The following is a 15,798-nucleotide window of genomic DNA, read 5'->3' as shown; positions in this document are numbered from 1 at the left end:
CCCCCCGGCAGCTCAGGGACCGCTTTGCCCGCCAGCAGCTCACTTTCCCCTCCCCACCGTTGCAGAGGCAAGTAAAGACTGGGATCCAACACGGGTGTACATGAGGCAGGGGTAACTAACCCTTTGAATATTTACTGCATATTGTCAGTGCAGCATGGATGGGTATTTTTTAAATGAATGTATAGATATATAGAGATATAGATATCTGAAAAATGCAAAGAATAACTATATAGATACAGATATTCTTTGCATTTCTCAAATTCAACTTTCCAAAAATAATTTAATCCTACAAATGAACCCTGCAAACTCGCACTTACATCAGTAACCAAACACGATCCCAATGCAGAAGCTGAAACCCACGAGTAAGAATTTGAAGGATCTAGCCCAAAGAAAGAAAATACTGACACAATACTGACAAAACTGCATCTCTTCCATGTGTGATGTTAATTCACAGTGGCAGAAATGTAGTTGGAAACGTAGTTGTGGGGGCTAGAACAGTAAAATTAACTCATTCTTTCAAAACGACTGCTTAGAAAAACAGAGAAATAAAGACTGTCTATGTCTGAAGCAAAGGGCAGAATCTCTGTCAGTGTCATAATCTAAGTAATGCAGTAAAATATCATTGCTTGTTATCAGACAAAGTCCTGTATTAATTCTTAAGGGAAGGGAGTGAGTGGGGGAAACTGTTCACTTTACTATGCTAGGTTTGGCTTTTGCTGCCTCAACTCAAAAATGACATAGGAGAAATAAAAAAGGTAAAGAATGGCAATGTAAATATTAAAGGCCTGGGGAAAGGAAGCAGCTGTCAGGAAGAAGAGGAGATTTCTCCTTATGATGAAGAAGGTAAAAAGACCTATAATGTTCTTTACTCTGCTCTCCTTCATACTGCCCCCCCCACATCCCCCATTTCCTGGAGCACATGTAAAAGTGCCCATAGAAAATGTGGGTTTGGAAGGGACCTCAGGAGGTCATTCAGTCCAACCTCCTGCTTAAAGCAGGACCAGCCCTAATTATATCACCCCAGCCAAAGCTTTGTCTAGCCAGGCTTTAAAAACCTCCAAGGATAGAGATTACACCACCTCTCTAGGTAACCCGTTCTAGTGCTTTACTACCTTGTGAGATAATTCTTCCTAATTTCCATCCTAAACTTCCCTTGCTGCAACTTGAGACTATTGCTCCTTGTTCTATCATCTGCCACCAGTGAGAACAGGATTAGATATCTATAGCTACACCTATACCTTTATATTATTAGACGCATTTTAGTTTTAATTTAGAGAGAGAGAGAGATTGGACTAATATTTGAGGTTACCACAAGGTTTCCCAGAGAGTGTGGGCAGTGCTCATCTCTTTGGGAAGCATGAAGGACTGGCTGGGTAAGGTAGAGAGTAGAAAAACCTCTCAATTGATATCCTAAATTTTTAAGCTTTCATTTAAAAAAAAAAAAAAATGAAGTCTGTTATCCACATGTCTACTCATTAAAAGATATTAAAATAGAAAGCAAGGAAGTATTGTATTGTCATATAATGGAGGTATATACCAGCACTTCCCATGCATGTGTCTATGCAAGTAAGGGAGCAGGAATGGAGTGATATAGGGCACTGACAGAAGTGACAGTTTGTCATGCGACTGGGCCCCTGAAGTATTCTAGAGCCATGTACTGACAGAAATGCACGGTTGCAAAACTCTTAAAAATACCTAATCATTTGACAACCTGAACTCTGAAACAGAGCACCTTCATTAATGTCTGTCAGCGAGTCCTGGGAGCTGGAGGTGCTCCAATCCATCCGTCCCACCCTCTAGCATAGGCTGAGCAAACCCCAAACAGAGCTCTCTCTCTGTGTTCCCTTCCCGCTTCCCATTCTGAAGATAGCACCAGAGCTAGGAAGGGGAAGGGGAAGGGGCAGGGCTAGTGGAGCATGGCTTCAGACACATAGCCTCTCCAAACTGGAGCTCAATCCCCCAAACCCTCCCCCCTGCGGAGGGAGCACTATAATTTATGGTGCATCCTGTAAAGTGCCATAAGTTACAGCAAGGAGAGATGGGTTGTAAAAAGACTATTAATCTCATGCCAGAGCTGTTAGACAGGCAGTGTATGACTGGTTCAAATTTCTTAAAATGGGACTTAAGCTTCCAAAGGTTTCAAAATGTTGAATTAGAGAGAGAGGGATGGAGAGAGCTAGAAGTGCAACCATAACATTTCAGGATATAAACAGATTTTTGGTCAAAAAGAGAATTTTCCCTCCTTAGTACATATAGCATTACAGAATTATGGGCATAAAAATAATTCAAATCTCTCTTCAAAACGTTGACAACTGACCACTGTCAGAACAAAACTAGCATAATGTTCCATTCTTATATATGCAACTTCTATAACCGTTCTAGTGGTTGGAGAATGTAGAAGATGAAATTGAAAGTCAGACAGGAACTAAATGAAAGCAATAGCATCCATGATGAAAATACAAGTATATTGCAAGCCTCACAATACTTTTGAATTCAATTTGAAACCATCAAGAACCAAAACTCCCTACAAAAATCTGCAAGTTACTACATGTCTTAGTAACTGTAAAAATTGATAGTGTATATACTGTTTATATCCACACTGAGTATGACAGTGGGCACAAACAAGCTATTGTACAGATCAAGTATGCATTCACATGCCCAAACCATACAAAAATATGTATAAATAGTTTTTTGAATGAGCCATTTCTTATTTCTTGGATAGAGTTTCAAAAAAATTAGTCTTCTACATGTGTCATTTAAGGAACCTGTGTTCAAAAATGAAACTCTGAATCAACTGAGCACAAACTACTGTGATGGACTACTAGAAATACAATGGAACAAGGGTCCCTATCTCACACAGTACCTTTGAAAATCCCACCTGTCATGGATCAAGCATTTATACCACTATGTTTTATAAAAATGTGTGAGCCATGTGATAACCAAGCCCCCAGCTCTGTAAGCTATGCGTGGCTTTACTTTTACTAGCAACATTAGTAATGAGATATCTTGCCTGCTTAAATTTAAGCATATGCATAAGTATTTTCAAGAATCAAGGCCTCCAAAGGGATGATATAAAAATGAAGGTCAGTACAGCAGAACATAGAAATGCAATACAATCCACTGGCATCAAGAAAATTATGACGCGTTACATGAATGTGTCTAGTGTTTTACTCTGCTGAGATTAAAAAGGAATTTTTCATAATCACCCCTCAACTTGATTTCGTTTCCACCAACACAAATTCCAAATAATTCCTCTGCCTTTAGAAGAGTTATTCTGGAATTACACCTGCAAAACATGTATGAGGATAAGCCCCTCCACCCTGAAAATGAAGACATTCAATTGTTATCAGAGTTCACTTTCATTTCATAAAGCTGACAGCTCTTTTCTAAACTGAGGCCAACACATTGGATTCCTGAGTGAACGTGAGCCAAGAAATGTTACATTTAATGCACTGCTCCACCTGCTTCCTTTGGCAGACACACATGCATTTATGATGCCTTCACCAGGTTTAAATTTCCCTTTTTTAAATAGATGTTTAAGGATATTTACACATGAAGAAAAAAAAATCATTCAGGAGAAATCCATATATTTCAGCCTTTCAAATTACTAAATATTACATTAAAAAAGTAAAGCATTATCTTAGTCTCTTAAATGTACTGAAAAGAATGCTAATTGACATATACTTACTTTGGCAGCAGTTTCTTTAATGGACATGCTGAGTGACTGTTCTTTTTCCTGAAGGCTAGAAGGATTAAAATAAAATAAAAATGTTGACCTTCTCCACTAAATCATGCTCTGTTACACAATACACTTTTTTCCATATAGAAGCACAAAGGTTTCTAAATGACTCATCCCAGCATGAAGGGCCAATTTCAAGATAAAATTCCTATTTAGTTCAAATTCTCGTTCAGTCTTTATAATTGTCATATTGAATGAAATAGTTTGAATGTTTGTAAAGGTTGCCCATTAGCCAGTTTCAGGAAGAAGATAGGATTTATCTCCTTATCTAGCTCATTGTTTTGGAGCTACGTGCGAAATGTCCTGACTTCACTTAAAGTCTTAATTTAAATTGTATCTTTAGAAGTTTTTTACAAAGAAAGCAAATATCCTAAATTCTGAGACATCAAAGCCTAAGGCCTTTTAACCAGACTGGTAAAAAAAAAAAAACAAACAAAAAAAAAACGAGTATTTACAGGGATATGGAAGGCTCCCCAAGAATAATTTAAAATGCTCAACAAAGGTAATTTCTGTTGAGTAAGATCCGAGCCCAAATTTGGGAGGTATGATAAGTTGAGTAGGAGGAGCCCAATGATGGCAGCTCACTCAATAAAAACCTGTAATTTACTGTCCCAATTTGGAGGTGACTTCACTTGCAGAACAACGAAGGAAGAATCGCAAGTGTAAGCTCGGATTAGATTGATCACCTAATCCAACCTCTCCGTGAACACGAATCTCTTAGTTCACGCTGAAGCCGCGGAGCGCCCAAAAGGGACTGAAGGAAGGGGACTTAGTCCTATCACTGGTGAGCCCAGCTCATTGAATCGTATTGCTGAGGCCAGCCTATTGAACCATACTACTGAGGCCAACCCATTAAATCGTACTACTGAGGAATGAAACCATATTTTGGTATTTGGCTTCTCAGAATTCTAGGATTGTAAGTATATTATGAAAAATAATAGTATTGATTCAAATTTAACTTTTAGTTGTAATTGTAGTTGTTTTTGTAACACTAATTCTTATAGCATTGTTTGGGAAGGAAGTGCATTCGGAGCATTGTTTCTGATACATGTAATTATTGTGTTTTTAATGTTTGTGGTGTTTCTTAAAGCTAAGCAGTGTTATATACATAGCAAAGAGTTTTAAAATAAAATTGTGTTGTATAAATTAAGTGTGTAATCATTGTGAAATCGTGCAATCAGCTAACTACTCCCCCAGCCAGTGCATCAAAACGAATCAGTAAATTGTGTGGGATTTTCTCTATTCCATAACCCACTAGAGACAATAATCAATAACATTAACATGTGGATCATCAACATGGAAAGTCACTCCTCTTCTCCCCACCCCCCCCACCACATTCTAGCCTCATTTTTAATTAAATAATATATTGAGTCAAATCTAAGGCATGGATTTTTCCCCCCATTCAACATGGGTGGGGGGAAACCCCTGTCTTGGATTTGAGTACCAGTCCAGGGCAGGCAGCTGGGGCTCCATGGGGGACGCAAGTGGCATGGGGCAGGTGGGGCAAGAGGAAGACTGCCTCCTTTGTCTCCCCCTAGTTTTGCTTTCCTTGCTCCTTGCCACTCAGGTGCAACAGTGGAGGGGAGCTTGCTTACTTCTACGCTTTGAGAAGCACAGTAAAACTAGTCAGCAGTCCACTTTACCTCCTGATTTTCATTTACTATATAAATGCAAATGTTATTTCTATTACTCCTACTTATTAATTATACAGCAGCAGTGCCTAGGAGTGCAGGCCAGGGACCAGGACAACAAAGTGATGGACCATTCACAAACATATGACTTCCCCAAAAATTGTGTAATAAAATTACTGGGTTTTTTTTGCATATAACTATTCTTTTTTCCTTAGAAACCATTGCTGGAAATTGCAGCACACATTATATGCAAGAAATACAGTAAGAGCAGTTTTTACCTTACTAGACAAAGGTAAAAGTAAAATCTGCACATGCCTGCAAAACAATGAGTAGGCTCAGCTTCATAGCTGCTGCTTCTCAGGTACTTACTACAAGTGAGAAGTACAAATACAAAGAAAATATTTTTTTCCTTGCATTCTGCCTTTCTAAAACAAGCTGTATTTTATTCCATGGTATGCTGTATGCTAGGAAATATAGTATCTTATTGTAGTCATGTTTCTAACACTGGTAGAAAATACCTGAAATCCATCAAGCTGTCTTCACTAAAAAAAAAAAAATATGAAAATATTTCTATTTTGATTCAGCAGTGTAATACAAGTCTAAATATTTGGCCCGCACTACTCAACTGTACGCTCAAGCCTTGCAGGTACAACCCACATGTGCACAAAACTAAGAGGCCTACTAAATTGGGGCATGCATCAATGAATAGCCAGTGATATAGGCTACAGTGGCCACATCTACACAAGATGCTGACTCTGCAATCATTACTGCACAGTCATTTAGTACTTCTATAAACAAGTAACCAGAGTTACTGCACAGTATCATTGTCAAACAGCTTTTAGGTAACACTGACTGTGCAGTAACTTGTTACTACTGCACAGCAGCACTGCATCATGCTTCCTGCCATGTTACGCTACTTGCACAGTAGTAACAAGCTACTGCTCAGTCAGTGCCTCATGTAGATGGGGCAAGTATATACCATATTCTGAACCTGTAGTGTGAAAAAACCTTAGGGGGAGGGACTATTCAGGCAGCAAAGACAAACACTCAAAAGTTAGAAAATGTCAAAAATGCAAGCTTCATTTGACCCCTTACCTCATTGCTATATTAGTAAACTATTTAATTTCATGATCACATACTCACTGCTATATTTTTTATAAACCTGACTCATTCAGCACACACTCTAGATGGCAGTCACTTCATAAGCAGCAAATTGATATTTCATTTTACGTGTGGCCCAATTCCTAACTTAAAGCATTTGAGTGCTTCACAAAAATTCCTCGTTTTATGTAAAAGCTATTAAGTCACAGATTCATGAACATGAAGATTACGCAATAATTTTGAGTGCTTATTTTGTCTTTCTTAGCCTGATCTTTCTGAAAGCGTAGTAGGAATAGTGCTTTATGTGTTCAAAGCATATCTTTCAATGCCTTCACTTGCAGTCAAATCCCAAGCACTCTTGTACATTTAAGATCCCAGATGTCTTAAGCTTGCTACCTAGAAAATGAGGAGCACTGTTAATGACTTCCTGTAAAAACGTGGTTTAAGTATCCTGCCCAGACTTATATAGAGGCTCTGTAGCAGAGGCAGAGACAGAATCCAGCTACTTGAAGTGTCAAACCATTCCTTCCTCTCCTGCAACTCCATCTCAGTCACCATCTAATCAGAGAGGTGCCGACTGTGTGTTTGCTTGCATTCTTGCTGCCACTTGCAGAGAATGAAAGGCCTTTGGAGGGGTGAAGCTGAGGGGCTCCCCACTGCCCATGAATTTAAATCATTGCTCCCAGCAGCCCAGCTAGGACTGCCAGGCATGGGGAATCAAAGCCTCCTGGCAGGCAGAGTAGAGGGGCTCCACACATCAGGTAATTTAAACTGCCACATCTAATAGCCCTGACGTACAGAGATTTAAATTCCCCAGTGAAGGAAGCCCCCCAGCTTTCCCTGCTCCTGATCAGGGCAGCTTTGGGTTGCTTGGAGAGCTGCAGCTGCCATACGGACTGGTGTTGACAATCAGCTGACTGTTGGCACTGGCCCCCAGGACAGCTCTGGGACAGCTGAAGACTCAGGGCTGCCCAAGGCCAGAGGGGACAATCAGCTGATTGTCAGCTCTGGGCTAGTTAGAGAGGCCTGTCAGGGGCTGATTCTGCATTAAGCCCAAGATAGCCATGGTATGTGAACATACCACACATTCAATTTAAGGCACTGTACAAACCAATCACAAAAATGTTCTATATCAGGGGTTGTCAACTGGGGGTACGCATTCCATATTATATGTGGATGGCAGTCTCACGTCTTTTGGCGTCTGTACACATGTTCCAGGGTGGTGGAGGGAGGGGACACACTTTAATTAGTGCCTGCAGCATCTTTTGTATTCAGCATCCCACACTTCAAAATGGTGGTGGGGGCGCTGTAACTAAAGCTTGTTCAACAACCTGCTGGAGTGTGCTAATTAGCACAGCAGACTCTATTACCTCTTCTGACGTATGCTAATTAGCACACATAGGAGCAGAAGTCCATCACGTGTATAGGTGCCCTTTGAGACTGGTTTCCTATTTTATGGAGCCTTAAATTGACACAATTGACACATTAATCATACCATGAATGTAACAAGTGCCACAGAATTGTGTATCACTACCTCAATTGCCTAGAAACGTAGTAACAATAATAAAAGCATCTCACAGCAAATATAGCACTCCAGGATTGATATACAGTATTATATATATATAAATTCAGCCGTTTGCTGACTCTTCTCATTCCTGAGCTATTCTACAACCATGTATTGATGATGCAAATCTACTGCAGAACAAAATTAGGAAGGTACTTACAGAAAGACCAATAATATATGATCTACCTCTTCACTGCTCAACTCAGCAACATTATAAAAGAAGAATACCTCCCATATTTTTATTTGCCCCAGAACTCTTGGCAATAGTTACAAGCTGATACAAATTTCTGGGACATTTACATAGCACAGAATAGATGCAAGGTAACTGTGAAAACTACAGGCCATTTACAAAAAAAAAAAATCTGTGGTTATGTCTACAGTGAAGACTGCAGTGTAGTGAAAAGGTCCCATGATCAGCCAAGATGCAGCAGCAATGAACTCTATATGAGCAAATTTCTCCATCAAAATCCTTGCACCACAACTGGAATGATATGTAGTCCAACTGTGTCCACTAAACTTGTCTTTTTACCAGGCAAAGTTTAATCCAAAGTAATTTATTTCCACAGGGTTTTGTGCTCCCAGATTGTACCAAAAAGAAATAACAAAAACTTTTATCATCAAGAGAAAAGAAAAATATCCAGTTCATATGACAAGACAGCCAAGATCTTCAGCTACTGAGCTAAGACCCTAGGTACATTAGCCATGACAGCCTGGAGCTTCACATGGGCTAAACTGCTTTCAGTATCTGAGCTAGCTCATGTAAAACTTGCTCAGGTATCTCTACTTTACACCATATAGACCTATCCTAAGATAGAAAGATAGCTAAAGCAGATGGCATAGGTGGCAGAGTATTTATAAAGTTCCTCTATCAAAGTTCTAAAAAGTTCTGTAGGTTGGAACCTTTCCTATACACAGGCAACATGACTAAAGTACTTACAATTGAAATTATGCTATTTTCACCTTCTTGTGCCTCTTAGATGGATGCCAAAGGGGATGAAACAGTTAGCACTTCTTTTTACAGCTACTAGATAGTTCTCAATCACTTTAAGTGTATAATAATCATCATTTGAGCTGGTCATGTTACATAAAAAGAACTGCGGACAGCAGGCAAGCAGTGTGCATAATTGAATAAATAATAGGTGACTGCCCCGATTGTTCTGTAATCGAGTTTTAAAATACAACTGTAAAAACCCAAAATCTAATACAATGTGAAGTATGGTTATAGACAGAAAAATAAGTTTATAAAATGGTCCTTTTTCATTTAGTAGATTTTTTTGTGCGTCTGTACACACACACACACACACACAAAATCATGTTTATTATTATTTCACTGAAAAAAAATGCAATTCTATCTCTTTTTACTCATTTGTACAGCCAATACAGATATGGAAAAAACAGGATTTTTTTTCTGGCTTCCATGTCTGTAAAAGTACTGTGAGCTATGTTCTGTCTGTGGAATCTATGGGCATTTATAGACATGCTCCAGAAAGTGGGAGGGAGGGAGCTTTAATTGAAGCAGCTCCAAAAGCATCTCATATCAGCATCCCTGAGCTTAAGAGTGGCAGCGAGGGTGCTTTAACTAAAGCTTGTTTGACTCCAATAGCTCATTTGGCTCCAAGAACCACTCTAATTAAAGTGCCCGGAGCATCTCATGTATCAACGTTCCGACACCTAAAAATGGCAGTGGGGGTGCTTTAACTAAAGCTTGTCAAATGAGCTTTAATTAAAGCACCTCTGTTGCCATTTTTTAGCACAGGGGCACTGATACAAGAAATGCTGGAGTCTGCTGGAGCGCAATAATTACCACATTCCAGCAAACTTGATTGAATAATTACAGTGTGTTGTGTACAGGCGCCCTTTTTTACTAGTGATGATTGATAAGCCAGGAAAAAGCCAGCTAAATGTTCAGGTCCAGTACAGAGTTGGCAGAGAAATTAAAGGAACACTTTTGTAAAATCAAAACATTAGTATTATAAAATGGAATCCTATAATGCCATTTCATTGTTCAGCATACAGCTACATGTTTAGAGAATTAATACTAGAAATTAAAATTAATCTGAGAAATATAGTTTTGTTATGTTGAATATAAATCATAATATTTTTCTAGGAAAAAAATAACATTGGTCGCTCAAGATGAAGGATGCTGTTTGAGAAAGGTGAATGTAGAGTGCCACATTTTTAAATTATATGGTTGGAAATTTGCACTAAAAACAGTGAACACCATTTTTGACAAAACACCTAATAGGCCCCCAAAGGCTTTAAACAAAATATTGGAGCAACGTACCCTTCCATAATCTAAACCACAAAGAACATTTGCAGTTTTTTATTTGTTTTTGTGTTTGTAGACAAATACAATTCCCATTCAAAACTAACTATAATTCATTTTGGTGGTATTTTATCAAGCAGCTTATTAAAGCGTACATCCAAGCACCACAACTGGAAGCATGAATGAACAAATCTGGTGTACAAACTATAAACTATCTTTCACCAAAAGGTGTTCAAATCCAAGTCATTCATTTCCTCCAGTTTCTGTACTCCAAACTGTGCCAGAAAGAAACAAGTTATAAAGAAAAATATCCAACTTGGATGGTAAGACTACTAAGATTTTTAGGTATGGAATATAACAACCGAAGTGAGACACTAGATACTGACTCGGATCTTGTAACAGGGGTTTTTAATAACACCTGACTTTTCAAGTGATTGGAATCAGGAACTCTCAAATCTCTTTTTACAAGTACTCCCATGTATCCTACCTTTATTACAAGAGTAACACTCTGGACCCCTCTAGATGTTCAGATAAAGGCGTGATAGGATCTGATGCACAATCCTCAGTCACATGTATGGCAGGAGGCATGACGGTGGGTCCCAGCAACATGACTTATTACTAGTGCAGAGGGCAGGGTGGATAAAAATCAACTATTTAAAAAAAATCTGATTTTTTTATTTAAATCAGATTTTAATTGTATTTATTTTTGTTAAAATGCTTTAAAAAAATAAACATATAAAGATGGCTTTAATTTAAGATATGTTAAAGCTCAAAGATATAATCATGGAATAGGGAACATAACTTCTAATTATATACTATTTGAGACAATATATTCATGTAACTTTTTAGAAGTTTATAAACAGGTCACAACAAGCCAAGCCATGGACTATATTAAGGGCCCAATTTTACGGGTTTCCCAGAGGCTCCTCTACAGATTAGTAAAGGTTAAAGAAAACCACTTTACCCAATGGGACTCAGTGGTTAGTCTAGAAGATCCCATTAAACATCTCTGTGGTGCTTAGTTTCAGTTCTCAAACTCTGGATTTTTGTCTCCAGAGATCATAGGCAGACAAGGTTCTTTGGGTAAATGATCTTTTATTAGACCAACTAAATAGTTGGAAGCATTGTTCTTTGCAAGTTTTGGGGCACAAATGCCCTTCTTCAGGCATAGGGAGAGTTTGTTGGCTCTGGAGATAACATCCTTGTTAACAGCAATATAAGGAGATGAGAGATAACAGACATGATTACCTACCCATCAGCCCTATTCAGTGACGTACTGTGGGTCTCCGGTGCCTAGGGGCCAATGCTTGCATTTGTCATCCCCCCTCCCCATCCATGGCCGATTGCTGAGCGGGGATTGGGGGTCCCCCCAGCAGCCGATTGCTGGGCCCAGAAATGCTTGTGGTAAAATCGGAAGTGCTGCCGGTTCCCGTCCCCCCCCCCCCCCCGGCTCAGTACACCACTAGCCCTATTGTCTCCCTGCAAGTTTGCGTACACACAGTCAAGCCCTTACCTTTCTCTAAAAGTGCAAAGTTTCAAGAATTTAAATGAGTAAAGGATATCAAACAACAAGAATGCATTTTTTGTAGAAAACAATGATTAAATCAAGGCTTCCTGACCAGTGATTTAAATTGCGATTTAAATCAAATCTGCCCTGGCAGTGGGATCCTGGGATCACCAGCTGTGGGGCTCTCAGTCATGGCAGCGCATGGCACACCCCGCAGCTGGGAGTCCTGTTAGCTACAGGGGCACACTTGGCCACACATTCAATTAATAGCATGATAAGAACAAGCCACACAATTATTCCAGTTTTTGTGGAATAACTTTGTGTCTTATTCCTTGTTTTATCATGCCATTAAGGCCAGAGATGGAAATTATACATAAACTGGTATAAGTGATTGGGAACTGGTTCAAATTTGTACCACAACAGAAATTCAGTGCACATAAGCCAGTTTCAAAATGGCAAAAAACAGTTCAAGATAAACCTGGATGGATTTAGGTTAAGTCAGTTTACTGAACTTTTGTCCAGATCCCCTCCAGGTTCAGGCTAACTCACAGTGTCCCAGCATCCCAGGATGCTTTGCACCTCCCCCACAAACCGCACTCCCTCATAGGGTGGGTAGGCTAGCCTTGGCCTAAGTTGTCTGCTCCAGCCCAGCAGGGAGGCATGCTCTAGTGCCCCCTAGCTTCTGGCCTGGGCCACTGCAGGCATGTGGCTGCATTTCTGGAATCAAAAGTGAATGTCTGTTCACTAGTTTATCAGTTTAATCTACGTAGCTTAGACTAACCTGCAAAGATTTAATCAATTCAGCTTTGGGCTTTTTGACTGTACTTGGCCTAATTGACTGAACATGTGGCTGGGTCACAATTTAAGGCATGATAAACTGGTTAATCATGTCATAAATGTAACATGTAGATGGGGCCTGTATTGTCTTAGAAGCAAATTACTCCTTCTGTTTGGGAAGGAGGACAACAATCTTTATAGGGGTCTTTAATTTAATAATAAGCTCCAGATGAACTGGTTGGCCCATAATTATTACATATTACCTCACCCTTGTATGGCAAAACAGCTCATCAGGAACTTGATTGCTTGCCAGCTCGTGCTCACACAAAGCCTCTATTGTCTATCAGCTGATTATTAAAAAACTTTTTGATATCTAAACAGAATAACTCTAATGCAGAGAACATAACGCTGTTACCCAGCTGATGGAAGGACTAGAATAAGACAAGAACTAATTTAAGAACAGACTTAGCTGACAATGTAGCATGGGCGACTGGTAGGGGGTGCACGTGCCCCGCCCCCCCCGACGGCCAACACTGATGCTGTCGGTAGGGCTGGTGCCCCCCCTGACAGGGCTGCCACCAGCAGCAGCTCCCCCCCCCCCGATTTAGGAGGCACCAGTCACTCATGCCATGTAGGGAAGGAAGAAACTTGGCAATAATGCAACTGTCAGAAATCTGTGTCACAGGCGGGGTCCTACAGGAGGGCCATGATCTCCTTAAAGCCCCTTTCTCCGTGCCAAGTCAGCCCAAGGGCACCCTCCAATTCTCGCCTGCCACGTCTTTGATGTTTAAATAAGTTTGGGAGGCTGCCTTACGCCCTCTTGGTCACTTCTTGGTGTTGGTTCAGACCCTGTGGTTTCCCGGGCCCCTTATGGGTTCTCACTCTATGATGGGTGCTTCACGGACACCCTAGCCTTAGGGGCTACGTGTGGCTCCAACCACCCCTTATTCCACGCCGCAAGCCTCGCAGTTGGAATAGACGTTGGTCTGTCAAATATACACTCGCCCTCTCTGGGGTCCTCTCCGTAGCGCTGCCCTCTCCCAGGGATCCTTTGCAGCATCGCCCTCTCTCTGGGGCCTTCGCAATAATGCCGCCCTTCTCTCCAGGGCCTTCTCCACAATGCTGCCCCTTTCGATAATACTGCCCCCTTTTCTGGGGCTCCTCAGTACTACTGCCCTCTCCTCGGGCCTTCTTAAGTGCTGCCCCCTTCTCTGGGGCCTTCTCGGGAATGCTGCCCCTCTCCTGAGGCTCTCTGTGCCCACACTGGGCCCCCTCTCTGGCGCTCGCCACGCCCACACTGGGGCTTCTCAGTAGTGCCCCCTCCTGGGGCTGGGGTCTATGCACCCCGTACGCCGTGCCCTCACTGGTGCTGGGGTCCCCACGCTGCTGTGGGTTCCCTGTGAGGCCTCCTCCAACCCCTAATAGCCTCACCCAAACCACCAGTGATACAACAACAAAGCAAAACACAAACCCCTAGGCTATAACTAACTTAAAGCCGCCCGGCTGAAACCACATGGCTCAGACATCCTAGAGCTGCCATCCTTTACTTGGCTTGAGCTATCCTTGCAGTCAGGCTTCTTCTCACATCCTGGCTAAGGAGCTCCTGCCTCTCTGGCTGCTGGTAGGGGACCACCCTGGCCTCAGCTCCTGGGCTTTATAAAAGCCAGGCCCTGCCCCTTACAGACAGCTGACCGCTGGCAGGTGTGGGTCGTTTGCTGACTCCAGTTGCCCTGGCAACCAACAGCTGGGCTCCTTATTCACTGCTAGGGCTTTTTCTCTAGCAGTTTCTCCTCTTTAGGAGCAGGGCACCTCAGTGCTCTGCGACACTATGCTTAGCATGTAATTTCTTCAGCTCATGCAAATAGCCATATAGTTTTTAAATTTAAAGCACCAGCAACAGACATAGACACATTCTGAGAGTTTAAATAAGGAGATAGGAAAATAAAACCAGCATAGATTTGCAGAATATATTTGGAAGCTACACTTCATACCCACTAGATCAGGCTAAGAAAACACAAGGCAAGGAATTAGCTTTACTAGATTCTAAATGAAATAATATACCAGTGAACACAAATGAGTCAGCCACAAAATTACAGGAGGACATGGGAATGCTTGCTATTTATAATATGCTTCTGACTTAATACTTAAGAGCAGGCTGTGGGAAAACTTTAAAGAACCAAATGCTTTAGTACATTTGGGCAAACCAGTGCTCTGTTAACACCTTTTAAAACTCACATCTTATAGGAACACATAAAAAATAAATAATGTTTTAGGTACATGCTGAGTTGAGTTGAGAAATCACCAAAAAATATTTTGCACTACCTTTGGTGGAGGTTCCTAAAAGATGATGAGGGGTTTGAAATCAGAGGAGAGGATGGTGAAGACAATCTGGTTTATGTTCCTTGCTTGGCTACATACTTCCTGTGGGACCTTTAGAGGCCATCAAACATCATGATGTAGCAGTGGATACTTAACAGATCTTATATTGATTATTTTGAGTAACTTCTCAGTCATTCTGTTGCATGAGGAATTCACCTAGCCCTGCACATGAGAAGACTAAAAAAGTATAATATGAGGAGAACCACATTCCAGTAATGAAAGCCTATTTCTGATTTTCTTTTCTCTGATTTTGTCTGCAATCTCATATTTACATATTAAGGTATTGTGTGCAGAAGCTTAGCATATTAAGGGAAAAAAAAAAAAACATTGAGACCAAATAACTGAAAGCCAATACAAAATGATCTCCTTATTCTTGAAACTCATAAACTAATTAGCCTTTTCTATCTGTGTGATTACGTGAAGTAATGAAATACACATATACTATTGTGGTAAAAGACTTATACAGAAAGTAAATAACAGCCTCCAAAAGTAAACAGGAAGTGAATATTCTGAAGGATGTCAGGCTCAAATATACAGCAATGCATCCACATCTATCTATCTAGAGATAGATCGATCAATCATCATTGGCAGCCATCGGTCTTGGGAGACCAGAGAGATTGTGCCTTTGGTGCGTTACTGGGTACAACCACCACTTCTTGAGTGGCTGAAGAGTCCGATGCATGACTAGCAGATTTCTCTCTCTCGCTCTTTGTGTGTGTGTGTGTGTGTGAGACGGGGGCCTCCTGGGGCCGGACTCTGTGGCCCGCCCCCTGTCTGGTGGGCAACCGCCCGCCTCTCTCGCCCGCCACGCCTTTGATGATAATTAGTTCCATT

At 40.9% G+C, this 15,798-nt stretch overlaps 1 protein-coding gene across 2 annotated transcripts in view; it reads right to left on the bottom strand.

Moving 5' to 3' along the window:
* The window catches only part of DISC1 (DISC1 scaffold protein), a 370,273-nt gene that overhangs the window by 220,794 nt on the left and 133,681 nt on the right, over nt 1-15,798 (bottom strand). For both annotated transcript variants that reach the window (XM_025208657.1, XM_025208658.1), the window contains exon 8: nt 3,689-3,743. In XM_025208657.1, coding sequence (XP_025064442.1) covers nt 3,689-3,743 — 55 coding nt within the window. The remainder of the gene's footprint in view (nt 1-3,688; nt 3,744-15,798) is intronic.

This window comes from Alligator sinensis, unplaced genomic scaffold (assembly GCF_000455745.1).
Source record: "Alligator sinensis unplaced genomic scaffold, ASM45574v1 scaffold93_1, whole genome shotgun sequence".
NCBI lineage: Eukaryota > Metazoa > Chordata > Crocodylia > Alligatoridae > Alligator > Alligator sinensis.
This window is presented reverse-complemented; position numbering and strand designations above follow the sequence as displayed.